The 25,047-nt window shown below is 47.9% G+C and overlaps 2 protein-coding genes across 2 annotated transcripts in view; one reads left to right on the top strand and one right to left on the bottom strand.

The window, feature by feature from the left end:
- Positions 1-25,047, top strand: part of Rab37 (RAB37, member RAS oncogene family) — a 79,656-nt gene that overhangs the window by 25,104 nt on the left and 29,505 nt on the right. The gene's annotated exons all lie outside the window — the stretch shown is intronic.
- On the bottom strand, positions 1,745-20,367 carry Cd300lf (CD300 molecule like family member f). Its single transcript, XM_045158701.1, has 8 exons — positions 20,267-20,367; positions 11,942-12,283; positions 10,802-10,808; positions 9,755-9,799; positions 5,596-5,699; positions 3,082-3,104; positions 2,610-2,759; positions 1,745-2,174 (listed from the first exon to the last, which is right to left on the bottom strand). The coding sequence occupies exons 1-8, from the start codon at positions 20,307-20,309 to the stop codon at positions 2,019-2,021; spliced, it is 870 nt and encodes a 289-aa protein (XP_045014636.1). The 5' UTR covers positions 20,310-20,367; the 3' UTR covers positions 1,745-2,018.

The following is a 25,047-nucleotide window of genomic DNA, read 5'->3' as shown; positions in this document are numbered from 1 at the left end:
CAGTGGCGGGACATCCTGGCACATCCCTCTCACTATCTGCCTCTTTCTCTCTCCCTCTCCCTCTCTCAAATTAAATAAATAAAATAGGGCTGGAGAGATGGTTTAGTGGTTAAGCACTTGTCTATGAAGCCTAAGGACCCCAGTTTGAGGCTCAGTTCCCCAGGACCCACATTAGCCAGATGCACAAGGGGGCGCACACATCTGGAGTTCGTTTGCAGTGGCTGGAGGCCCTGGTGCTTCCATTCTCTCTCTCTCTCTTTTTCTCTCTCTCTCTCTGTCTTTCTCTCCCTCTTTGTCTGTCACTCTCTAATAAATAAATAATAAACAAAAAAATTTTTTTAAATAAAATAAATAAATAAAATATTTTTTAAAGGCCACTTTACTGGGGCTGGAAAGATGACTTAGCACTTAAAAGCACCTGACTGTGAGGACCCAGGTTTGATTCCCCAGAACCCATGTAAACCAGACGCAAAAGATGGCACATGCATCTAGAGTTCATTTGCAGTGGCTAGAGACCCTGGAATGCCCACTCTCTGTCTCTTTCTCTCTCTAAAATAAATAAATAAAAATAAAATAAATTTTTAAAAAGCCACTTGACCAACTGAGCTATCTCCCCAACCCAGGACTTATATTTTTATACTTCAACCCACTCTTACTTCACCCTGCTTTAAGCCTTTCCATGTAAAGGTCTCTCTTTCTCTCTGTGCTGGTGCTTCCTGCTTGCTCTGGGTCAAAAGCATTCTTTTCCTGACCTAAGTATCTCAAATGACAGGCCAAGAATAGTTGAGAGAAGGGCTAAATTAGTATCTTCCACATAGCTCCCCTTGGCTGTTGTAACAAACCTCCACGAATCTAGTAGCTGAGCTTCAGACCATATAAATTTATTCTGCTTGATTCATGAGACCACAAATACAAAGTCAATTCCACTGGACTCAAGCCATCAGGTCTGGGCAGCAGGACTGGTTCCTTCTAGAGTCTCCACCAAGAGGAGAATCAGTTTCTTGACTTCTTTGGCCTCCAAAGCCTGCAGCATCCCTGACTCCTGCCCCATCACTCCAACCTGTATCGATTGTCCCATTGCCATCTCTTCTCTAGAAATGTCATTATTTATTAGTGTGTGTGGCATGCGCATGCGTGCATGTTCACGTGTGTGAGTGTGGGCGCACGTGCACTACGGTGCGCATGTGAAGGGCAGAGGACCACTTCTGGATCAGTCCCCGCCTATCCACATCATGTGAGGCAGGGAGCTTGCTCTGATCTCACTGTTCTGATGTTCTCTGAGGAGCTTGTCATGATCTCAGGGGAAACTCTCCTGTCTACGGCCCCCAAGTAGCTCTTCTGGGATTACGGAAGCCTGCCACTCCTTCTGGCTTTCCACACGGGGTCAGGGGGCCGAACCCAGACACTACAGCTGAGCCATCTCCCTAGGCCCTGCCTTCGCCTCTTTTGATTCCTTCTTAGAAGGATCCTTGTGACTAGGTTTTGGATCCACTTGATCATCCTGAATTATCTCAAAATCCTAGCTTACTCATCCTATGGGTACCTTTTTTGTCATGTATAACAATCCACAGGTTCTGGCGTTAGAAGGCCGATGACCCTAGGGCTAGCATCCAGGCCAAGCATCAGCCAGGCATGATGGTGCACACTTTTAATCTCAGCACTCCGCAGGCAGAGGTAGGAAGATTGCTGTGAATTCGAGGCCAGCCTAAGACTACAGAGTGAATTGCAGGTAGCCTGGGCTAGAGCTATAAAAAAAATAAATAAATAAAGGTTAATCCCTATTATTCGCATTATTCTTCCCATGGCATCTCCCTGCCCCTCCCAAACTATGTGGGCGAGGAGGGGCTGTGGAGAGACCCTTAGGGTCGGGCTCTCGGCCTCCAAAGAGGCCTATGCTGGCTGAGTGAGCAGCGTCAGTCACCAGCCGGTCCTGAGCACGGAGGGGGTATGGAATCAAGAGCAGGGGAAGTGCCTTCCAGACTCCCATGTGGAGACCCGGGGTAAGGAGTGGCTGCAGATTAAGGCCTCCTGACGCTGCTGTACTCTGTGGACACCTCCTGGCTCGAGCTGGGAATGTGGGTGACCAGGTGGCCAGTGTTGCTGTAGACTGGCTCCTGGTCCAAGTTGTTCAGAGACAGAGCTGCATAGGAAACCTCTTCCTTGGGAAAGGGAGCCTGCAGGGGAGATGATCACGGGGTCAGAGAGAGAGAGAGGCTGGAGGGAGGACAGAACAGAACTCAAAGGGAGTCATAGGGGACTCCAGATTCCCTCCACTCTGCCCAGCACCCCACGTGAGCTTCCCTCACAACACAAAAGACTCCCCACCTCTGCCCAGGAGAACCATTTCCTATAGAAGCCCGAGCCACTCGGCTTGTGTGATCTCTCCTGTCCAGTGAGAAGACCACACGTTAGAAGAGGACCGAGTGCCCAAGGTTGAGAAGCGGTATGGAGACACTTCTGAAGCCTATGCGGTTCCTCAGGCGGGTCCTTGAATTCATTGTGGCTCTGCCTTCATCCACCCACCTCAGCTGTGTCCGTCTGAAAGGGAGGTGGGGCAGTGGCAGGCCAGCTCCCCCCAACACACACACCGAGGCCCACAGAAGACATACCATGGTGACATATGCCACTTCTGCCTGGTCAGCCTGGCCAGAGGAACAAGTTTTGGTGGCAGTCTTTTTCCGAGACGAGTCAGGAGAGGTTCTGGGCTGTTGCAGGGTCAGGTTTGCATAGCAGAGGTCAGCGTCTAGGGACTGCAGCGCCTGGGGACGGAGCACAGACTAACAACAGGGCAGCTGTGGACACAAATTCCTCCTCCATGGGCGATCAGAACCTCGCCGCTTCTCTAAGACCCCCTCCCAGATTCCGTGTGGCCTCCCCCATTTCTCTCTCCCATGTTCCCTCCAGGCCTCTTCTCCCCTGGCTGTTTCCGCCCCCAGCTCTGCAAGGGCCGTGAACACGTGGGTACTCTGACAAATGGTTCATCTGCTAAATTGGGACATAGGGGCTCCTAGGAAGTGAAACGCAAGAAAAGGGGAAACAAAACTGACTAATCTCTCTGCTCTGACCTTGGGACTGTCTTACCTGCTCTGGAGGTAGCCCAGGAGCTAAAAAAAAAAAAAAAAACAAAACACCAGAATTAGGAATTTCATCTTCAAGGTTCACAGAGGTCCTCACAGACAAGGAAGTGAAGTGGGAGAGGGGGTGAATGAGGCTCCAGGCTCAGACAGAAGACCTGGTCCTGCTTCTGACTCTGTAGCTGACATGCTCTGATACTTATCATGTCACCTCTCAGAGCTTCCATTTCTCCACCTGAGAAAAGAAGACCTCAACCCAGTTGGTGTCTACTTCATAGACCTCTCAATCAAATGGTGCCAGCCCTCGACTCTTCTAGGGTTGTGTTTCTTCCTGCAAAATGCTGAGCTCATGGGCTGGAGAGATGGCTTAGCTGTTAAGCACTTGCCTATGAAGCCTAAGGACCCCGGTTCAAGGCTCGTTTCCCCAGTACCCACATACGCCACATGCACAAGGTGGTGGGTGCATATATCTGGAGTTTGTTTGCAGTGGCTGGAGGCCCTGGTGCGCCCATTCTTCCCTCTCTCCCTCCCTCCCTCCCTCCCTCTCTCTCTTTCTCTCTCTCTCTGTCTATAGCTCTCAAATAAATAAGCAAAAAAAAATTTTTTTAAATCCCGAGCGCAGCCTGAACCTCCTTCATTCCTCTTCCTGACCTGTCTGTCCAGCTACTGGGCTGCCTGATCCGCCTTCCCACAGTCCTTGACTTGTCAATCTCACTGTCTTTATCCAGTACTGAACTCTAGGGAGTCCAGCCAGGCTATAAGCCACTGGGTAGCTAGGCCTGTTCCTTCCTTACCTCAGGATACTTGGCCTGCCTGACAGGTGTGGATTCTGGCCCCAGTTAGAATGCCTGAGCAAGGGTAGCACAGCTTGGACCAGTTTTGAGGAACTGTTGGCTTTTGTATATATTTTTTTATGCCCTTGTCTCTCCTCCCCTTTCCTGTATCCCATCCCCCCTGCTCTGGAGACAAAAAGAACACAGGTTATCCCCCCCCCCCCCCCGGTTTTCAGTTTCAAATGACTAGGCACAAAGGAGTATAGAAAATACTTAGTTGGATCATAATCTATATACTTGGGAGCAAAACTGATGAGTGAGGGCTACAGAGATGGCTCAGAGGTTAAGAGCACTTCCTACACAAGCATGAGGGGGCCTGAGACTGCCCAAGTTTGAATCTCCAGAGCCTACCTGGGCATTTCCACACCTATGTATGCCTGTGCCCCATTATCACAGAGGAGCAGAGACCCGGAAACACTGGAGCTTGGAGGAAAAACAGGCAAAGTTCCGGGATCAATAAAAAGGCTCCAAAAATAAATAAATAAATAAAACCAAAAGTAAGTAAATAAATAAATAAAACACTCCAGCTCAAACAAGCACAGGCAGAAGAGTGAGGGCACGGGATCCCAGCTGTTCTGCTCCAGACAAACACATGGGGCAGCACAGGGTCACACACAGGAGCACGCACCACACGCCATCACCACACTGCACACACATTTAAAACAGAAGGAAAGAAAACGGGCTGGAGAGATGGCTTAGCAGTTAAGGCCCTTGCCTGAAAAGCCAGGGGACCCGGATTCGATTTCCCAGGACCCACGTAAGCCAGATGCACCAGATGGCTCATGCGTGTGGAGTTCATTTGCAGTGGCTAGAGGCCCTGGTGTTCTCTCTCTATCTCTCTCTCTCTCTCAAATAAATAAAAATAGTTTACAAAAAAAAAAAAAAAGAGAGAAAGTGCCGAATAAGGTAAGGCTCTCTCCCTCTTCCACATTGAAAGACTTCCCCAAGGGTGTGGGAGGCCAGTGATCGCTCAGGTGGCAGCCATTCTCAGAAGGTATTCCGCAATTACACAAGAATGCGGAAGTGAAGCCAGACAGGAAAGGGGTTTGGCTGAGGCCCGACCTCGTGCTTTCTGAGCACCAGACTCCTGAGCCAAGGCCCAGAAGAGCAAGGGCACTCGGAACAAGGGGGTCACACTGGAGAAGGGCTGATGGGCAGAGGAGAAACAGGAGCCAAGCACAATACCTATGATGAGACTTGGGGGCCGTGATGTGTGTGCACGGATGTGTGTGTGTACACTCCAGTGTTCCTGAGCTCACAGATATGGATGCATATGCACACGTTGTGTGTGTGTGTGTGTGTGTGTGTGTGTGTGTTTCTTTCCCCGTGTCAGCTTAGCACCTCCTTGACAGCCACACAGGCCCTAGGCTAAGCTGCCCTCCCAAAGCCATGCTTATCTTGCCACCAAGAGCCAAGCCAGGGAACAGGAAGAGAGGCCACTCAGAGAGAAGGAAAGGAGGGTTCACAGCAGGCCAGCTGACTCCAAGACCCCGCCAGGTGCATCCAAAAGCTCCTGACAATCCCCAGACTTCCTGGGCTTCCAGCTGCCGGGAACCTCTGTGGCAGTGCCCAGTCCAGACGGTACGAGGAGTCAGTCCCTCGGGCCAGCGAACTCGCAGATGACCCTGTTTGCCATCAGCCCACCCCCCGACCCAACCGGCCCCGGCCTGGGGGCCGTAGCCTCTCACCTTTCTTCAGTCGTCTCTTCATTCTCCAAGCCAAGAGCGAGGCCAGCGCCAAGAGGAGCAGCAGCACCGCGGCGACGGCGGGGAGGAGCGCGCTGAGCCCCAGGCTGCCGTGCCTGCAGCAACGGAGAGAATGCGCGTGCGCAAGGGACCTTACGGCCTACGCAACTCTGGTCCGCAGCCAGAGGACCCCTGCTCCTGGCCCCTTCAAAGATGGTTTTAGAAAGAAGACAGAGGAAATATGAAAATAAAATAAAATTTCATTTAAAAAATGGACTGGAGAGACAGCTTAGCGGTTAAGGCGCTTGCCTGCGAAGCCTAAGGACTCTCCAGATCCCACGTTAGCCAGACACACAAAGGTGAGGCAAGGGCAAGGTCGCACATGCCCACTAGGTGGCGCAAGCATCCGGCGTTCGATTGCAGTGGCTGAGGCCCTGGTGTGCCAATTCTTTCTCTCTCTCTCCCTTGCTCACTCTCAAAAATAAGAAACAAAATAAAATTTTAAATAGAAAGAAGAGAGAGGGTTGGGGAGATGGCTCAGTAGGCAAAAGCACTTGCTTGCGAGGCCTGCCAGAAGAAACCAGCCTGGAAGACGTCTTGATCTCAGACTCCTGGCCACCAGAATGTGTGGAGAAAATAGATGAATTTCCTTGCCAGGCGTGGTGACACCTGCCTTTAATCCCAGCACTCGGGAGGCAGAGGTGAGAGGATCGTTGTGAGTTCAAGGCCACCCTGAGACTACATACTGAATTCCAGGTCAGTCTGGGCTAGAGCAAGACACTACCTTGACAAAACAACAACAACAAAAATTCCTTCTTTCTGGGAAGGTAGCATTTAATGCAGAGACTCACTCTAGCCCAGGCTGACCTCGAATTCATTTTGTAGGCCAGATGAGCCTTGAACTCATGGAGGTGATCCTCCTACCTCAGACTCCTGAGCGTTGGGATTAAAGGCATGCACCACCACATCTGGCTTGGAGAAAGTACATTTCTGCTGCTTGAGTCACCCAGTCCATAGCACTCTGTGCTGCACACTCAGCAAACTAATATGACAATTCTTATCATCACCAGAGCCACAGAAAGATGAGCAATAAACGTTCCAATCAGCTAATCGCATCAACTCTAATTGGCCCCATTAATTATCTTGAGATTGAAAGTAACTTAAAAGCAGATGCCTTGATTATTTTAATCTTCTGTGTTCCCCCCTTATGATCCTTAAAACAGCACTGGGAGTGAGTAGGTGCTCAGTAACTTGTTGAATAAATGAATTATCCATCTCATGCTAAGTAATGGCCCTAATTGGCATTTACTTAAAGCTTTGGTTAATTAGATGAGGAAACTCAGCTATTATTTATTAAAATCTATTTGTGGAGGCCAGAGAAATAGCTCAGCAGTTGATGCTTGCTTGTAAAGCCTGATGGCCTGGGTTCAATTCCCCAACACCCATGTAAAGTCAGATGCACAGAGTGGTGCTTCATCTGGAGTTCATTTGCAGTGGGCAAAAAAAACATTGTGTGCCCATGTTCTCTCACTCTCTCTCTCTTTCTCCTCTCTCTCTCACACAAATAAATAAATAAAAATATTTTTAAATAAAATAAAAGCCAATGGGGGAGCTTGGAATGTAGCTTAGCGGTAGTGACCTTGTCTGTCATGTGCTGAGCTTCTGAGCTCAATCACCAACACTACAAAACATTTTAAAAAGCCTCAAAGCAGGTTGGGGAGTTGGCTCATCAGTTAAAGGCACTTGCTTGCAAAAACTGCAAAACAAGCTGGGCATGGTGGCGCACGCCTTTAATCCCAGCACTCAGGAGGCTGAGGTAGGAGGATCGCCATGAGTTTGAGGCCACCTGAGATTACGTAGTGAATTCCAGGTCCATCTGGGCTAGAGTGAGACCCTACCTCAAAAAACAAAACTCAAACAGACCTGGAGAGGGGCTTAGCAATTAAGGTGCTTGTCTATGAAGCCTAAGGACCCAGGCTCAGTTCCCCAAAACCAACATAAGCCAGATGTACATGGTGGTGCGTGCATCCTGGAGTTCATTTGCTGTGGCTAGAGGTCCTGGTATGCCACACTCATTCTCTCCCACTCTTCTCTTGAATAAATAAATAAATATTTAAAAAAAAAAACTCAAAACAGAAGGCAAGGGGCTAGGGTGATAGCTCAGTGGTTAAAGGCACTTGCTTACAAGCCCACTGACTTAAGTTCAACTCTGCGACACCCATATAAAGCCAGATGGAAGATGATCCAAACTTCTGTAATCCCAGGAGGTGGGGCCAGGAGAATTCAGAAGCACACAAAGTGAAACAGCAAAAACAAAATAATCACAGTAAGAGAGACCCCGTCTCTAGCAGGGTAGAGCGGGGTCTGTCCTCAGGTCTCCACACTTGTGTGCCACACATACATGCAAACAAAAAGAGGGTTAATGGGAGAGGGAGGGGGGTCTTAGTGGTATAAAATTGGGGATTGGAGCTGGAGAAATAGCTTAGCCATTAAGGCACTTGCCTGCAAAGCCAAAGGAACTAGGTTCGATTCCCCAGAACCCACATAAGCCATATGCACAAGGTAATGCAGGAGTGTAGAGTTTGTTAGCAGTGGCTAGAGGCCCTGGCATACCCATTCTCTCTGTGTGTCTGTCTGCCTCTTTCTCTCTTAATTAAATTAATTAAAAATAAATAAATAAATAAAATGTTTTTTAAAAAAGTTGGGGATCTTTCATGAAGATTTTGAGACAAAATCCCAGCAATAGAGCCTTCAGCAGATCTAAAAGCAAAGTCAAGAAGGCAAAGAAGGGTGGGAGAGATGGCTTAGCCAATAAGGCTTTTGCCTGTGAAGCCTAAGGACCCAGGTTCAACTCCCCAGAACCCATGTAAGCCACATGCACAAGGCGGCCCATGCATTCAGTGTGCCCATTCCCTCTCTCTCTCTCTCTCTCTCTCTCTCATAAATAAAAATAAAATTGGTTTGTTTTTTTTTTTACAAGAGGACAAGGAAAGTGAAAAAGCAGAAAGGAGATGGAGCTCTTCAATTCTAGTAAGTCCTTTGCAAGCGCATGGGCAGGACAATAGGGAAAGCAAACCTGGCTCTGGGTTTGAAGTTTAAACATTTCCATTCAAGCTCCAGGCCAGCCCTCACTGAGAGAGCGACCCAGGCTCCATTTCTACCTGTGTGACATGGGGACTTTTCCATCTGCTCACTCCTTCTCATGGCTAGTCATGGACAAGGTCAAAGAAAACACTGGACAGTGGCGGGGGGTGTAGTCGGTAGAGGGCTTGCCTAGCATGCAGGAAGCCCTGGGTCCGACCCCAGCACAGATGGTACTCACTTCAGGTACAGGCAGGAGGATGGAAAGTTCAAGATCATCCTCTGATACATAGTGAGTTCAGGGCCAGCCTGAGATACATGAGACCTTCCCTCAAGACAGAAAGAAAGGGAAGGGAGGGCTGGAGAGATGGCTTAGCGGTTAAGCGCTTGCCTGTGAAGACTAAGGACCCCTGTTCGAGGCTCGGTTCCCCAGGTCCCACGTTAGCCAGATGCACAAGGGGGCGCACGCGTCTGGAGTTCGTTTGCAGAGGCTGGAAGCCCTGGCGCGTCCATTCTCTCTCTCTCCCTCTATCTGTCTTTCTCTCTCTGTGTCTGTCACTCTCAAATAAATAAATAAATTTAAAAAAAAAAAGAAAGGGAAGGGAAGGGAAGGGAAGGGAAGGGAAGGGGAGGGGAGGGGAGGAGAGGGGAAGAGAAGAGGGGGGTAAGGGAGGAGAGATGAGAGGAGAGGAAGGGGAGGGGAGAGGAGGAGAGAAGGGAAGGGGAGGGGAAGAGATCAGAGGGAGGAGAGAGGAGAGGAGGGCAGGGGAAGAGAGAGGAGGGAAGAAAAGAGGAGAAGAGGGGAAGAGAGGGGAGTGGAAGGGAGGAGAGAGGAGAGGAGGGGAGGAAAAGGAAGGGGAAGAGAGGGAAGAGGAGGGGAGAAGAGGGGAGGGGAAAGGAAAAGAAAGGAGGAGAGGAAGTGAGAGGAGAGGAGAGGAGGGGAGGGGAGGGGAGGAGAGGGGAGGGGAGGGGAGAGGAGAGGAGAGGAGAGGAGAGAAGATAAAATAATCCCTTCATGAGCTGCCAGGGGTGCTAGAGGTGTGAGGACCTGGCTTCTCCCCTTAACAGCAATTGGAGAAACAAGCCTCTTCCCAGCCCTTCTTGTCCCCTAGAAGTTGAGTCAAAACTCTCGTTGTAGCCTACAGCCTGTGCCATGCACACCCCTCCCAGCTCCACGTCCATGTTCCCGGAGCTCAGCTCACAGCTGCCATGAATAAATCGGCTCAGTTGACGTGGGATGAACGAGCGAGTGAACCAGCACATGGGCCGGCTACCCTGTGCTCTGGGATGAAGGACCCTTGAAGACCGTGAGGACATGGGAAGGGTCCTTAGCACCTTTGACCTCACGGTGGAGCCTGAAAGGCCAAGTCAAGCTCTGGCTGGGACCTGAGACTACAGAGGTTCCCCATTGGAGGAATTTGAACCAAGGGAATCACAGGGCGCAGCAGCGGCTGAGCTGGCTTACCTGCTGTTGGAGTGGAAGCTGGTCGAGACGAAGGTGGTCTTTTCAACGAGGATTGGCGCTGTGGTGGTGGCGGTGGTGGTGGTGGTGGGCAACGTGGTCAACACTGTAGTGGGTGCTTGGCATACAGACAAATTACCCTATTCTTCCTGTCAAACCTACAGTTTGGTGTTGGCCCTGAGCCTCCGGAATGGGGGGAGAACAAGTCATCCCAGCCAGAGCAGGGCTGGGTCAAGGGGCTCTAGCTCAGTGCCCTTGACCTCTAAGAGAGTTCAGAGACCCTGAGGTGGGTGGATCTAGGTAAAACTCCAGGGAGGATAATGAGCCATCGTGGGAAGGGCCTGTGGGGGCCCAAGGAGAGCTCAGGAACTGAACTTTAAACACCCCACTGCCATGGTAGTTCTGCGTCCCTTCCTTTATCCAGAAAGGACAAGAGCAGAGAAGGAACTTGCATAAGGGGCCGCCATAACTTAGATTGGAGACTTCCAAGGTCAAGGCCATCCTGAAGAAAATCCGACTATTAGGACAGCCCTGTGCTTAAGGCCAGTTAAGAGGCCCCAGTAATGGAGTACCCTCAGGGTCCACTGAGGCAGTCTCTCCCTGTCCTGGGCCATGGCTCGGAGGCTGGCATGGTTCTTGGCAATAGTGGCACTGACCTCATGTTACAAATGCCCTGTGATCTGTTTCTGCCTAAAGGGCAGAAAAGTAGAATCCAACAGAGACCCACGCCCCCACACACCCACCCACGAGTTTTTGCATTCTGCAAGCAGACTTTATAGAGAGCAACATCAAACCCAGGGCATGAATGGGTCATGGTGAGATTTTCAGGTACCACAAATGCAACTACTTATTATAAAGGTCTTTCTAGACCTTGGGAATTAGACCACAGCATCTCAACTATGCTGGGCTGGTTTCCCCTCAGCTTGGATATCGAGTGGGGGGTAAGGACACCAGCCCCACTCAGAGCTAAGGACAGGGCACCCCTCACTGTGAAAGCCCAGGAAAGTACTGGCATGGACTGGGGACTCTGTGAATCATGGGAGATGGTCTCTTAGACACATGGACTGGAACTGGGGACCATAACTTTGTATTCTATTGTTAAAAAAAAGTTCAGGGGCTAGAGAAATGGCTTAGTGGTTAAGGCACTTTCCTGCAAAGCCAAAGGACCTCAGTTCAATTCCCCAGGACCCACGTAAGCCAAATGGACAAGGTGGTGCATGCATCTGGAGTTTGTTTGCAGCAGCTGGAAGCCCTGGTGTGCACATTCTCTCTCTCTCTCTCTCTCTCTCTCTCTCTCTCTCTCTCTCTCTCTAATTTACTCTGTCTCTTTCCCTCTCTCAAATAAATAAATAAGAAAAAATATATTAAAAAATTCAGGATGGTGCCAGGCATGGTGGCGCACGCCTTTAATCCCAGCACTCGGGAGGCAGAGGTAGGAGGATTGCCATGAGTTCGTGGCCGCCCTGAGACTCCATAGTGAATTCAAGGTCAGCCTGAGCTAGAGTGAGACCCTGCCTCGAAAAGCAAAACAAACAAACAACAAAAAAAAAATTCAGGATGGAGATGTGCAAAGAAAAACCAAAGTGCCTGAAAGGGTCCTTCCATTCTGGAGGGGGCCTGGGAGCCAGGAGACATTTAAGAGAAACCCTGCTCCTCCCAATCCCAATGGAGGGTCTATGAGGGAGCACAACTTGACCCCCATCTGCAACAGGTCACTATGAGTGACAGTTAATGTATTTGGATGAGACCTGAGGGACCAGAACAGAACACACACACCCAAAAGGGCATCTACACATAGAGTCACACTCTTACCTGGGTCAATGATCACATTAACTTCAAACCCGGGATCCACTCCAGTTCTCTCAATTCCACACCAGTAAGTGCCAGCGTCACTTCTCCTGAGATTCTCCATGGTTACCGTAAACATGAGGCTTGTCTGATTGTCCTTGATGGACACTCGATCCTTCTTCACCAACTGCTCAGAATCGGTTTTAACAAGGATTTTACAGCTATTCCAGCGAGCTCCTTGGCACCAGTACTTCCTGTAGGTCCTCCAGCTTGAGTCATAACGACAGTCCACCGTCAAGAAGCCCTTCTCCTGGCCTCTCACCACTGCTAGACCAGAGAGATCCTGAGCAGTGGAACATCCTGGAAAACACAAATCCATGTATCTCTTACCTCTTTCCTGTGCTGGGTCAGGGCCACTAGGTCCTGTTCTGTAAAGAGCTCCAAATCCAAGTACTTCATGAATTGAATCATCAAAGATAGAGTGTCCCCACCCTAGACAGACCTGCTGCTGCCCTTAACCATTCCGTAGGCCAAAGGCACCAGAAGAATGTCTGAAGAGCATGGTCACAGCTCTCAGAAGAAACAGAAAGGAAGGATGGAGAGATGCCCCCCAGGTAAGAGCCCTTCCTGCACAAGCATGAGAGCGTAAGGAGGCCTGAGAGATGGGTCAGCTTTGATCCCCGGGACCCACGTAAATAGCCACACATATCTTTATATATACTCCTCCCTGTAGGAAGCAGAAACCTGAGTCATCCATCAGCCTGGGCTACAGTGAGACCCTGACTCAAAAAAAAAAAAAAAAAATTCAGGATACATATAAATGTTTCTTTTCTTATTTTGTGCATGTGTGCACATGTCCATGTTTGCATAAGAGTGTGGTCACTCACATGCCACAGCACACTTGTGGAGGTCAGAGAACAACTTTGGGGTCACTTCATTTGAGATTGAGTCTATCTATCTATCTCCCTCCCTCTAATGTTGTTCTTTGCCTCACTTGCCACATCCGGCCTCCACTTTCCATCTCAGCATCAGCACGCTGGCTTTACAGAAACCCACAGCGGCAGCCGGGTGTGGTGGCGCACGCCTTTAATCCAGCACTTGAGAGGCAGAGGTAGGAGGATCTCTGTGAGTTCAAAGCTATCCCAAAACTATATCAGGAATTGCAGGTCAGCCTGGGCTAGAGTGAGAGCCTACCTCAAAAAAAAAAAAAAAAAAAAAAAAAGGAAAAGAAAGGAAGAAATTTACAGTGGCTTCCAGCTTTTCACATGGGTCTGAAGATTGCACTTGGGTACTTAGGCTTCAACAGTAAGTGCATTCTCCATAGAGCCATCTTCCCGGCCCAGAAATATTTCTCTTCTTAAAAGCATTTTTAAAATAATAATATTAGTAAATAAATAAAATACATAGTGAATTCAAGGTCAGCCTGAGCTACAGTGAGACCCTACCTTAGAAAACAGCAAAAAAAAAAAAAAGAGCCAGGTATGGTAGGACATGCCTTTAATCCCAGCATTCAAGAGGCACAAGTAGTGGATTGCTGTGAGCTCGAGACCACCCTGAGACTACATAGGAAATTCCAGGTCAGCCTGGACTACAGTGAGACCCTACCTCGGAAAAAAAAAAAAAAAAAAAAAAGAGGGCCTGGAGAGATGACTTAACAGTTAAGGCTCTTGCCTGCAAATCCAAAGGACCCAGGTTCAATTCCCCAGAACTCATGTAAGCCAGATGCACAAGGGAGCACATGCATCTGGAGTTTGTTTGCAGTGGCTGGAGGCCCTGGCATACCCATTCTCTCTCAATCTCTCTCTCTCTCTCTCTCTCTCTCTCTCTCTCTCTCTCCCTCTCTTTCTCTCTCTCTCCCTGCCTATTTCTATATCTCTCTCAAATAAATAAATAAATATATTTAAAAAATGATTTTTTAAATGCTATGTGACAGCTGGCCATGGTGACTCACAGCATTAATCCCAGCATTTAAGAGGCTAAGGCAGGAGAATTGCCACAAGTTTGAGGCCAGCCTGAGCTACAAAGGCATATCCTGAATAAAAGAAAGAAGAAAGGAAGGAAGGAAATGCAAGTGACACCCAGCCAATGTGTCAGGGAAGCAAGCGTGCACATGAGTCAGGTCAGGAACAGCCAGTGCTCCAGGCCCACTAGGCAACAAATGGGCTCAGTAACTGAAAAACTTTTGCTTTTCTGGAGTAGTCAGAAATCTGGATTTTTAATGAAACATCTCACATATATGTATATATTTAGGGCTGGGTGTGGTGGCACATGTCTTTAATACCAGCACTTGGGAAGCAGAGGTAGTAGAATCGCCATGAATTTGAGGCTACCTTGAGACTACATAGTGAATTCCAGATCAACTTGGGCTAGAGTAAGACCCTACCTCAAAAAAAAAAAAAAAAAAAAAAAAATATATATATATATATATATATATACACACACACATACATACATACACACACACACACACACACACACACACACACACACATATATATGCAGAAGAGATGTCTTAGCAGTTAAGGTGCTTGTCTGCAAAGCCTAAGAACGCTTGTTTGAATCTCCAGGTCCCACATGGTCAGACAGAAGTGATACAAGCATGCAATGTCACACATGCACACAAGGGGGCGCATGCATCCGGAGTTCATTCATAGCAGCTGAAAGGCCCTGGTGCGCCCATTCTCTCTCTCAAAAATAAAATTAAAAATATATCTTTATTTATTTACATGTGGGCACCCCAGGACCTCTTGCCTTCATAAACAAACGCCATAGGCTCATGCCACTTTTTTGTGTCTGGCTTGCATAGGTGGCTTGGGAATTGAACCTAGACAGGCAGGCTTTGTGAGTAAACCCCTTTACCTGCTGGCACACACCTGTAATCTCAGCACCAGGAAAACAAGTTTGAAGACATTCTGAGCTACACAGCTGTTTCATGGCCAGCCTACGCTACAGAGGGAGACCTTGTTTCAGGAAAAGCAGGCTGGCTAGAGGGATAGCTCAGTTAGTAACGTTTGCCTTGCATGGATGAGGTTTGATGCCTATAGAGGGGATAGACACTGTGAGATTATTCTCTTCTTTTCTAAAATTAATTAAAGTTATGTTTAAACGGGCTAATTATTTACCTTTAAAAACTAAGAGGTACATAATTTACATATGATAAATTTCATTCTTTTTTAAGTTTTTTGTTCATTTTAATTTATTTATTTGAGAGCAAAAGACACAGAGAGAAAGAGGGAGAGAAAGAGAGAGGGAGAGAAAGAGAGAATGGTCGCTCCAGGGCCTCCAGCCATTTCAAATGAACTCCAGACGCGTGCGCCCCCTTGTGCATCTGGCTAACATGGGTCCTCGGGAATCAAGCCTTGAACCAGGGTCCTTAGGCTTCACAGGCAAGCACTTAACCACTAAGCCATCTCTCCAGCCCATAAATTTATTCTTTAAAAATAAAGGTCTAATGTAGAAGAGGTGGCAGAAAGAATGTAAGAGCCAAAGGAAGGGCAGGACTCCATACAACATGCTCCCTCCAGACATAAAATGGCCTGGATATCCATGACCTCACAGTGCCTGACACTACCTACACAAGACCATCATAAGAGGAGGAAAAGATCATGACATTAAAATAAAAGAGAGACTGATTGAGATGGGGAGGGGATATGATGGAGAGTGGAGTTTCAAAGGGGAAAGTGAGGGGGGGGGATTACCATGGGATATTTTTTATAATCATGGAAAATGTTAATAAAAATTGAGGCGAAAAAAAGAGCTCAGAGGTTTTTTAGAAGAGTCACAAAGGTTTTCAAGCATCACTGCTGTCAAAATTCCAGAACCATCTTTTAAAATCTGCCCCAAAATATCTTATAGTCATTGGTAGCTACTTCTCTTGATTCTCATCTCCCAGTCTGCCCCCACCACCACTAATCTACTCCCCCCCCCGTGTGTGTGTGTATGTGAAATATTGTGGCATGTGTGGGTGGTGTGGCATGTGGGAGCATGAAGATGTGTGCCCTCACGTGCCCATGTGTGGAGGTCAGAATAGGATGTAGGATGTCCTCTGTCACTCTCCAGCCTTACTTCGTTGAGCTAGAATCTCACTGAACCTGGAGCTTCCTGTTTTTCGATGAGACTGGCTGATCAGGGAGCCCTAGAAGAACCCTCTCGCACCCCCCCCCCCAGCTCCAGGGTAGCGGGCACGGATGGCCATGCCCGGCTTTCTAAATGGGTTCTGGGGACCAAACTCAGGTAGTCATAATTGTGCAGCAAGCACTCCTACCCACTGAGCTGTCTCCCCAATCCCTACGAATCTACTTTGCTGGAAGGGTTTTCCTTCGCCGGACATTTCATATGAATGGACTTGGGTCCTCTTCCACTTAGCGCCATGGTGCCAAGGTTCATCCACGCTGTCGCATGTGGTCCAGCACTTCAGACTGTATTATTACAGCAGAATAATAGCCCATGGCATGGGTATGTCACATTGCACTTGTCCATGCATCAAAATGAGCTGAACATTTAGATTGTTTCGACTTCTTGGAGATTACTGATAATACGATCAGGGACACTCACGCTCCTAGCTCAGGCGTTTACATAGATGGGTGTTGTCAGCTTGCATGAGTAGATAACTTGGATAACATGGCAATTCTGTATTTATCCAGGGTGTCTTCCAAAGCGGCTGTAGTATTATATATTCCCAACAGCACTATTTCTGTTAATTAACTCTGCAGTTAATTTTTGTTTTAAATAAGTAGGAGTGGGGGGTGATGGGCCTATAAGGTCCTTGTTGCCTGTGCAAATGAACTGCAGGCACATTACTACTTTGTGGCTCTGCCTTTACATGGGCTTGGGGAATCAAACCTGGATTAACAGGCTTTACAAGCAAGTGCCTTTAACCACTGAACAATCTCCTCAAGCCCTTTCTCTGCAGTCAGTTTGTTGTTGCTGTTTTTGTTTTGGTTTGGTTTTTGGGTTTTCGAGGTAGGGTCTCACTCTAGCTACAGTCAATTTTAAGAGTCTTAACTGTTTAATTCTATAAAAGTAGAAAAATAGGAGCTGAAGAGATGGCTTAGTGGTTGAAGCGCTTGCCTGCAAAGCCTAAGGACCCAGGTTAGACTCTCCAGATCCCACCGACACACACAGGTGAGGCAAGCGCAAGGTTGCACATGCCATTAAGTGACCCAAGCATCTGGAGTTCGATTGCAGTGGCTGAAGCCTTGGCCCTGGCATACCCATTCTCTCTAGCTCTCTCTCTCCCCCTTGCAAATAAATAAATAAAAATGTTTTTAAAATAGAAAGATGGGATAGCAACATTGAAACAATGATGTTCTCAGCCAACTTCCATTTGCTATTTATATCATTAGTACCTACTGTGGTTGTAAGGACAAGTCTCTGCCCTCTGGAAGCTTACCTTCTATTAAGGCGAAGGAGGGGACAGGGACATAGACAACAGAGAAAAACCATGCAAAGGAATCACAGTTCAGCTTTTTTGTTTGTTTCATTGGATTTCTTTTTTATGTTTTCCCCTAGAAAGGAAGGATTCATTTTGGCTCAGTTTGAGGGTACAGTCTAACTTGGAAGGAGTCATAGCAGCAGAATCACAAAGCATTTGGTCACATTTCATCCACAGGCAAGAAGGAGAGACAGATGAATTGTTTGAGTTGGTTGTTGCTGCTGTTTTGGTTTTTTAAGGTAGGTTCTTGCTTTAGCCCAGGCTGACCTGGAATTCACGATGTAGTCTCAGGCTAGCCTCAAATTTATAGCAATCCTTCTATCTTGACCTCCAAGTGCTGGGATTAAAGGCATGTGCCACCTTGACCTGATATTTATTTATTTATTTTGGGAGGTCCACCCCCCCCCCCCGCCACAGTAGAGTCTCACTCTAGCCCAGGCTGACAGGGCACTCTCTGTAGTCCCAGGCTGGCCTCAAACTCACAGCAATCCTCCTACCTCAGCCTCCCAAATGCTGGGATTAAAGGAGTGTGCCACCAAAGAGAGAGAGAATGGGCATATCAGGGCCTCTAGCTACTACAAATACCAGATGCATGGGCCTTTGTGCATCTGGCATTATGTGGATACTGGAGAATTGAACTCAGGTCATTAGGCTTTGCAAGCAAATACCTTAAGTGTTGAACCATCTCTCCAGCCCAATCTTCTGTTTTTAATTGCTTTTCTGTCAGGTATTTAGTTGTAGTAAAAACTAAAAACAGTAACTAATAAGTTGTCAGCTGCCTCCAGTTTGGCCTAAGCACCAAGAAAGATGAAGGTGCCAAACACAAAGATGGGGAAGCCCAGGGAAGAATGGGATTCAGGGCCAGATTTGGTCAGGTCATGTCTGACATTTCAGCATCCAGGGACTAGAGAGGTGGCTCAGCAGCTAAAGGCACTTGCTTGAAATTTCAACATCTGGGTGGAAAGTGAGTATGCAATTAGCTACAAGATCTTGGAGTCCTAGAAGATGTCCACATCAGGGGTATAAAACTGAAAGTCACCTGACAGCAAGTGTTTAAAGTCAAAGGAGGGGAGATCGGCAGAGGTATGGCCACAACAAAGGAGAAACCCAAAGGGAGACTGGAAGCCATTAACATGTCCAAGTCAAGATCTCCTGTTACAGCCTAATTCAATAGAACCTTTCTGTCCACCTGTCCACCCATTTTTTATTTATTTATTTATTTATTTATTTATTTGACAGTGACAGACACAGAGAGAAAGACAGATAGGGGGAGAGAGAGAGAATGGGCGCGCCAGGGCTTCCAGCCTCTGCAAACGAACTCCAGATGCATGCACCCCCTTGTGCATCTGGCTAACGTAGGACCTGGGGAACCAAGCCTCAAACCGGGGTCCTTAGGCTTCACAGGCAAGCACTTAACCGCTAAGCCATCTCTCCAGCCCTGTCCACCCATTTTTATTGCAGTACTATTTACAATAGCCAACTCAAAGATGAGCTTCCATCAGCAGATGAATGGGTTTAAAATATAAATGTGTGTGTGTGTGTGTGTGTGTGTGTGTGTGTGTGTGTGTGTGTTTTAGCCATAGAAAAGAAACTATGTCTTTGCATAAAAATGGGTGAAGCAAGCCGGATGTGATGGTGCACACCTTTAATCCCAGCACTCGGGAGGCAGAGGTAGGAGGATTGCCATGTGTTCGAGGCCACCCTGAGACTACATAGTGAATTCCAGGTCAGCCTGGGCTAGAATGAGACCCTACCTTGAAAAATCAAAAAAAAAAAAAAAAAAAAGGGTGAAGCTAGATATCATATTAAATGAAGTAAGTTAGACTCAAAAGAAAAAAACAAATATCACATGTTTTGTTTCATATGCAGAATCTAGATAAACTAGGTAGTTTTTAATATTTATTTATTTATTTGAGAGAGAGAGAACGGGCACACCAGGGCCTTCAGCCACTGTAAACGAACTCCAGACACATGTGCCACCTTGTGCATCTGGCTTACATGGGTCCTGGAGAATCGAACCTGGATCCTTTAACTTCACAGGCAAACACCTTAACCACTGAGCAATCTCTCCAGCCCTAATCTAGATTTTTGTTGTTGTTGTTGTTGTTTGTCAAGGTACAGTCTCACTCTAGTCCAGGCTGAACTGAAATTCACTCTGTAGTCCCAGGCTGGCCTCAAATTCACAACTATCTTCCCAGCTAGCCTCCCAAGTGCTGGGATTAAAGGTGTGTGTTATCAGGCCTGGCTGCATCTAAATTTTCTTTTTAAAAGACAATAAAATAGAAGGAGAACTAACTGGGGAGGGAAAGGGAATCAGTGGGAATGGGAAGAATGGACAAGAGTGGGTAATGAGGGTGGGTATGATCAAAGCACAAGATATATATGTATGAAATGTCATAATGAGACTGTTGTTTTTGTTTTTGTTTTTTGAGGTACGGTCTCACTCTAGTCCAGGCTGACCTGGAATTCACTATGTAGTCTCAGGGTGGCCTCAAACTCAGGGTGATCCTCTTACCTCTGCCTCCTTAGTGCTGGGATTAAAGGCATGCACCACCACGTCTGGCTTTCTTCTTTTAACATATCTGGCAGTCATTTCTTCCCTTCGTACACATTCTCAAGGTGCCAGTCCAACCCCCAACCAGGAATTCTAAGCTAGCTCTGACCCACAGGGCCCATCAGCGCATCTGTTTTAAATACAACCCACCTCTGAGGGGTCTGGAATTATGCCCGGAGCCCGGTTTGTGATAAAAGGCTGTGTATTCCTGCCTTGAATGGGGCCAGAACATTGGTGGAGGGAATAGACAGGCAAGCAAGGCTCATGAAGGACACCTTTGTACCCAGCTCCTTGCTCTCGGCCAACCACTTCCTCTGCCCGGCTAAGGTCCAGGGTGACCCATTCTCACACTCACCCAGGGTCCAGAAGAGCAGGGGAAAGAACAGCAGCGGGTGCATTTCCTCTTCTCACAGCAGGCCTGATGGAACTGATCAGCAAGAAGAGGAGACAGCTCCGCGCGGGCTGAGACCAAGCCTCTGCCTTCACTCACACTGGCTGTAGCACTTCCTCCTTCAGCCACTTCCCACTGGTGAATAAGGACAAAAGAGGAAGGAGGTAGAATGAGTATAATGCAATGAAAGAACGGGGTGAATCTGACCAAGATTTTGAGAAATGCCACCCTAGCCAGAGCCACTGTGGTCTCTTTAAAAAGAGAACCGGAGGGGCTGGAGAAGATGGCTTAGCAGTTAAGGCATTTGTCTGCAAAACCAAAGGACCCCAGGTTCAATTCCCCAGGACCCACGTAAGCCAGATGCACAAGGGGGCACACGTGTCTGGAGTTTGTTTGCAGTGGTTGGAACCCTGGCATGCCCATTCCCTCCCTCTCTGTCTCTCTCTCTCTCTGTCTCCCTGTCTCTCCCTCTTTCTTTCTGTCAAACAAATAAATAAAATATTAAAAGAGAGAGAGAACCCAAGGAGGAGGCTCCTTCTCTGTCTTCCACTCTTAATATTTATTTAGTTATTTACAAGAGACAGAAAGAGTCACATAGGAAATGGGCAGTCCAGGCCTCTAGCCCTGCAAAAGAACTGCAGATGCGTGCACCCCCTTGTGCATGCTGCATTCGTGGGTACTGGGGAATGGAACCTGAGTCCCAACACGCTCACTCCCTAGTTAAGAGCAAGAAGGAGGTGCATAAGGTGGTTGTTTGTACTGAAAACCTCAGCCGCTGATAAGCCATGGCTTTTCCAGGATGTGGCTAGAAATGACCTCTCATTTTACATGCCTGCAGAGCATTAAGGAAAGACAGCAAGCTGGGGGCAGGGCTCAGCAGTCCTTGGTCCCCATTGTTCACCAAACAGGTCTCTGCCCCAGGCACACCAAGAGACACAGGTCTTTTGCAACAGGGGGCATGGGGAGCACTGGCTTCCAGAGTGCCCAGGAACTGAGGAATCAAGCAGGCTGAGGAAGTTCCTGAAAACAAGGAAGCAGAGCTAGAGAGATGGCTTAGTGGTTAAGACACTTGCTTGCAAAGCCTAAGGGCCCAGGTTTGGTTCCCCGGTATCCATTGTAAACCAGATGCACAAGGTGACGTGTGCATCGGGAGCTGGTCTGCAGTGGCTAGAGACCCTGGCACACCTATTCTTGCTCTCTATCTGTCTCCTTCTTCTCTCTCTTTCTAATAATAAAGAAAGAAAGCCGGGCGTGGTGGCGCACACCTTTAATCCCAGCACTCAGGGGGCAGAGGCAGGAAGATCTCATGAGTTCCAGGCCATCCTGAGACTACATAGTGAATTCCAGGTCAGCCTGGGCTAGAGTGGGACCCTACCTCAAAAATAAATAAATAAATAAGATATTTTTTAATGTTTGAAAGTTAAAAAAAAAAAAAACAAGGAAGCAAATGCACTGAGGGTCCTGGAGCAAGGTTTCCTTTCTTGGGCAAGGGTCAAGGGGCCCCTGATTTGAAAGCTCCATTGTTTCTCATAGTCTAGCAGTCTGAAGAGTGTGTTGTAAAGTCTAAACCAGGTAGAACTAAAGAAAACGCAGAACTAAGGCTCTGGGTAGAGGAGTTACAGGAAGTGCCTGCCTGTACTCCCAGAGCCAGGGAGGTGAGACAGGAGGATCCCTGGGGTTTGCAGGCTGCAGGGTCTAACTGAACCAGTGAGCTCACTGAGACCCTGTCGCAAAAAATAAATTGGCCAGGTGTTGTGGCGTACACCTTTAATCCCAGCACTTGGGAAGCAGAGGTAGGAGGATCACCATGAGTTCAAGGCCACCCTGAGACTACAGAGTGAATTCCAGGTCAGCCTGGGCTAGAGCGAGACCCTTGTCTTGACAAACAAAAACAAACAAACAAACAAACAAACAAAAAGGTGGAGAGCAATTGAGGTGACACTCAATGTCAACCTCTCACCTTCACACACACCACACATGCACACACATATGCATCCATAAGCATACAAACATGCAAAAAGCTGGGCATGGTGAAGCATGCCTTTAATCCCAGCACTTAGGAAGCAGAGGTAGGAAGATCGTTGTGAATTTGAGGCCAGCCTGAGACTACATACTGAATTCCAGGTCAGCCTGGGCTAGAGTAAGACCCTATCTCAAAAAAAAAAAAAAACAAATTTTAAGGAGGCTGGAAAGACGGCTCTGTCTGTAACAGAGCTTGCTACATAAACATCAGGGCCTAAGAGAGCCCAATTCAGTTCCCCAGCACCCACATAAACCAACCACACTTGCCCATAATCCTTGCTCTGCCGGAGTGGAGGACGTAGAGTTAGGGGAATCACTACTCAGCCAGTCTGACCAAAAATTGCAGCTTGGCCAGGCATGGTGGTGCACACCTTTAATGCCAGCACTCAGGAGGCAGAGGTAGGAGGATCGCCATGAGTTCAAGGCCATCCTGAGACTACAGAGTGAATTCCAAGTCAGCCTGGGCTAGAGTGGGACCCTATCTCAAAAAAAAAAAAAAAAAAATTTAAGGAGGCTGGAAAGATGGTTCTGTCTGTAACAGAGCTTGCCGCATAAACATCAGGTCCTAAGAGAGCCCAATTCAGTTCCCCAGCACCCACATAAACCTACCACACTTGCCCATAATCCTTGTTCTGCCGGGGCGGAGGACGTAGAGTTAGGGGAATCACTACTCAGCCAGTCTGACCAAAAATTGCAGCTTGGCCGGGCGTGGTGGCGCACACCTTTAATCCCAGCACTCTAGGAGCATCGCCATGAGTTCGAGGCCATCCTGAGACTACAGAGTGAATTCCGGGTCAGCCTGGACTAGTGTCACCTACCTTGAAAAACAACAACAACAACAAAAAAAAAAACCTTCAGCTTGGGGTACAGGGTGACACTCTGTCTCAGGGTAATACACAGATGCTCAGTAGGGGAGAGCACCCCGATGTTCTCCTCTGGCCTCTGTGGGCAGGCACGGTGTGTGTACATTTGCACATACGCGTGGATACACTATACATGCATACACCACACACACCATACCACACATACTACACAATAAATCAATAAACAAATAAGTATTGAAGTTACTTTCTCATTGATGGGACAAAACATTTTGACCAAAACAAGTTTATAGAAGGAAAGGGTTTATTTCAGCTTACAGTTTGTTTTTACTAAGTAGCAACTTTGGTTGGACACATCACATGTGGGTACCATTCCCATGCCACCGAGGGCCCTCCTCAGGGAGACTGCCGGTGCTCAGGCTTACAGTTCTGAAGGGAGGTTTCACTGTGGTGGGGAAAGCCTGACCGGGCAGACAGCTGGGTGTCACAGCAACTGGGACAAAGCAGTGAGAGTGAGCTCCCAACACTGGCAAGGCTTCCCCTCCCAAAGGCCCCACCAGCTGGGGACTAAGGAGGAGGTTATCCACAGACACATGCGACTGTGGGGAATATTTCACATTCAGAACACCTCAATCAATCAACCAATCCACGAACAAACTAACTAAATACCACCCAGAAGAAAACACCCGTGTCTGGTTTTAGAGCGTGGAGGGTCCATGGACACCTTGTTTGGGGGAAATGCAGCCAGGGGCTCAACCTGAAGCTCCTCATGGTCGCTTGGATTTGCAAACTTACAGATGATCTCTCTGGCACCCAAATTCTTCACAAGTGGGAGCTCTGGTAGCAAAAAGCCTGGTTCGGTTTGGTCTCTCCCACTCTGGGACAGAAGTGCATGAGGGATGTCGCCAGCTGCTAGATCTGTATCTGGTTCGTAGACAGTGCTCAGAGAACCCGGGCGGGATGAACACATGAGCACTTGTTTTACTGTTTAGCCATTCTGCCCCAGCCTTGCAAGTCACTCAGCAGAGCATGGAGGATCCTCCACAGCCCTTCACTGTAAAATATTTTTTAAAATATTTTAAGGGCTGGAGAGATTGCCTACTGGTTAAAGTGCTTGCCTGTGAAGCCTAAGGAGCCAGGTTCAATTCCCCAGTGCCCATGCAAGCCAAATGCACAAGGTGGAGTTTGTTTGCAGTGCTGGAGGCCCTGGCATGCCCATTCTCTATGTGTCCCCAATAAATAAATAGAATATTTTTAAAATATATTTTTATTTAGTTCTTTGTGAGAGAGATGATATGGGTGCCCCGGGCTCTCTTGCCACTGCAAACAAACTCCAGATGCATGCACCATTGTGCACATCTGTCTCTATGTAGGTGCTGGGGAATCGAACCTGAACCTGCAGGTTTTGCCAACACTTTTAACTACTGAGCCATCTCCTCACCCCATACTGAGAATTCAAATCCAGGCCTGGCCCAGATCCCAGATGCAATCTTGTGTCGCATCTTGCTGAGTGGGAGAAGGGAGGAGAGGCAGGAGAGGGAGAGAGAAAGAAAGAAAGAAAGGAAGGAAGGAAGGAAGGAAGGAAGGAAGGAAGGAAGGAAGGAAGGAAGGAAGGAAGGAAGGAAGGAAGGAAGGAAGGAAGGGGGAGGGAAGGAAGGAGGGAGGAAGGAAAAGAGAGAGAGAGAAAGGAAGGAAGGAAGGAAGCAAGGAAAGAAGGAAGGAATGAGGGAAGAAAGGGAGAGAAACAAAGAGAAAGATCTTTGATCTTACTTGGTGCCAACAGTGAGGGAGGAACCTGAAATCCAAGAGTTAATGCAACAGAGCTGCCAGAATGCTCACACCAAGGTGTTTTTTTTTTTTAATATTTTTTAAGATATAGTTTTAAACATTTTACTTATTTAT

The sequence above is a fragment of the Jaculus jaculus genome, chromosome 9 (genome assembly GCF_020740685.1).
Source record: "Jaculus jaculus isolate mJacJac1 chromosome 9, mJacJac1.mat.Y.cur, whole genome shotgun sequence".
In the NCBI taxonomy this organism is placed as follows: Eukaryota; Metazoa; Chordata; class Mammalia; order Rodentia; family Dipodidae; genus Jaculus; species Jaculus jaculus.
Note: the sequence above shows the minus strand (reverse complement) of the source record. Positions and strands in the feature narration are given on the sequence as shown.

Excerpts from the sequence above, each read along its gene's own strand:
- Cd300lf (XM_045158701.1), bottom strand. The coding sequence starts at position 20,309 with ATGCACCCGCTGCTGTTCTTTCCCCTGCTCTTCTGGACCCTGG. Across the intron at positions 12,284-20,266 it reads CCTGCTCTTCTGGACCCTGG|GATGTTCCACTGCTCAGGAT; the intron begins GTGAGTGTGAGA and ends TGTGTTTTCCAG. Across the intron at positions 3,105-5,595 it reads GAAGAGACGACTGAAGAAAG|CTCCTGGGCTACCTCCAGAG; the intron begins GTGAGAGGCTAC and ends TTTTTTTTTTAG.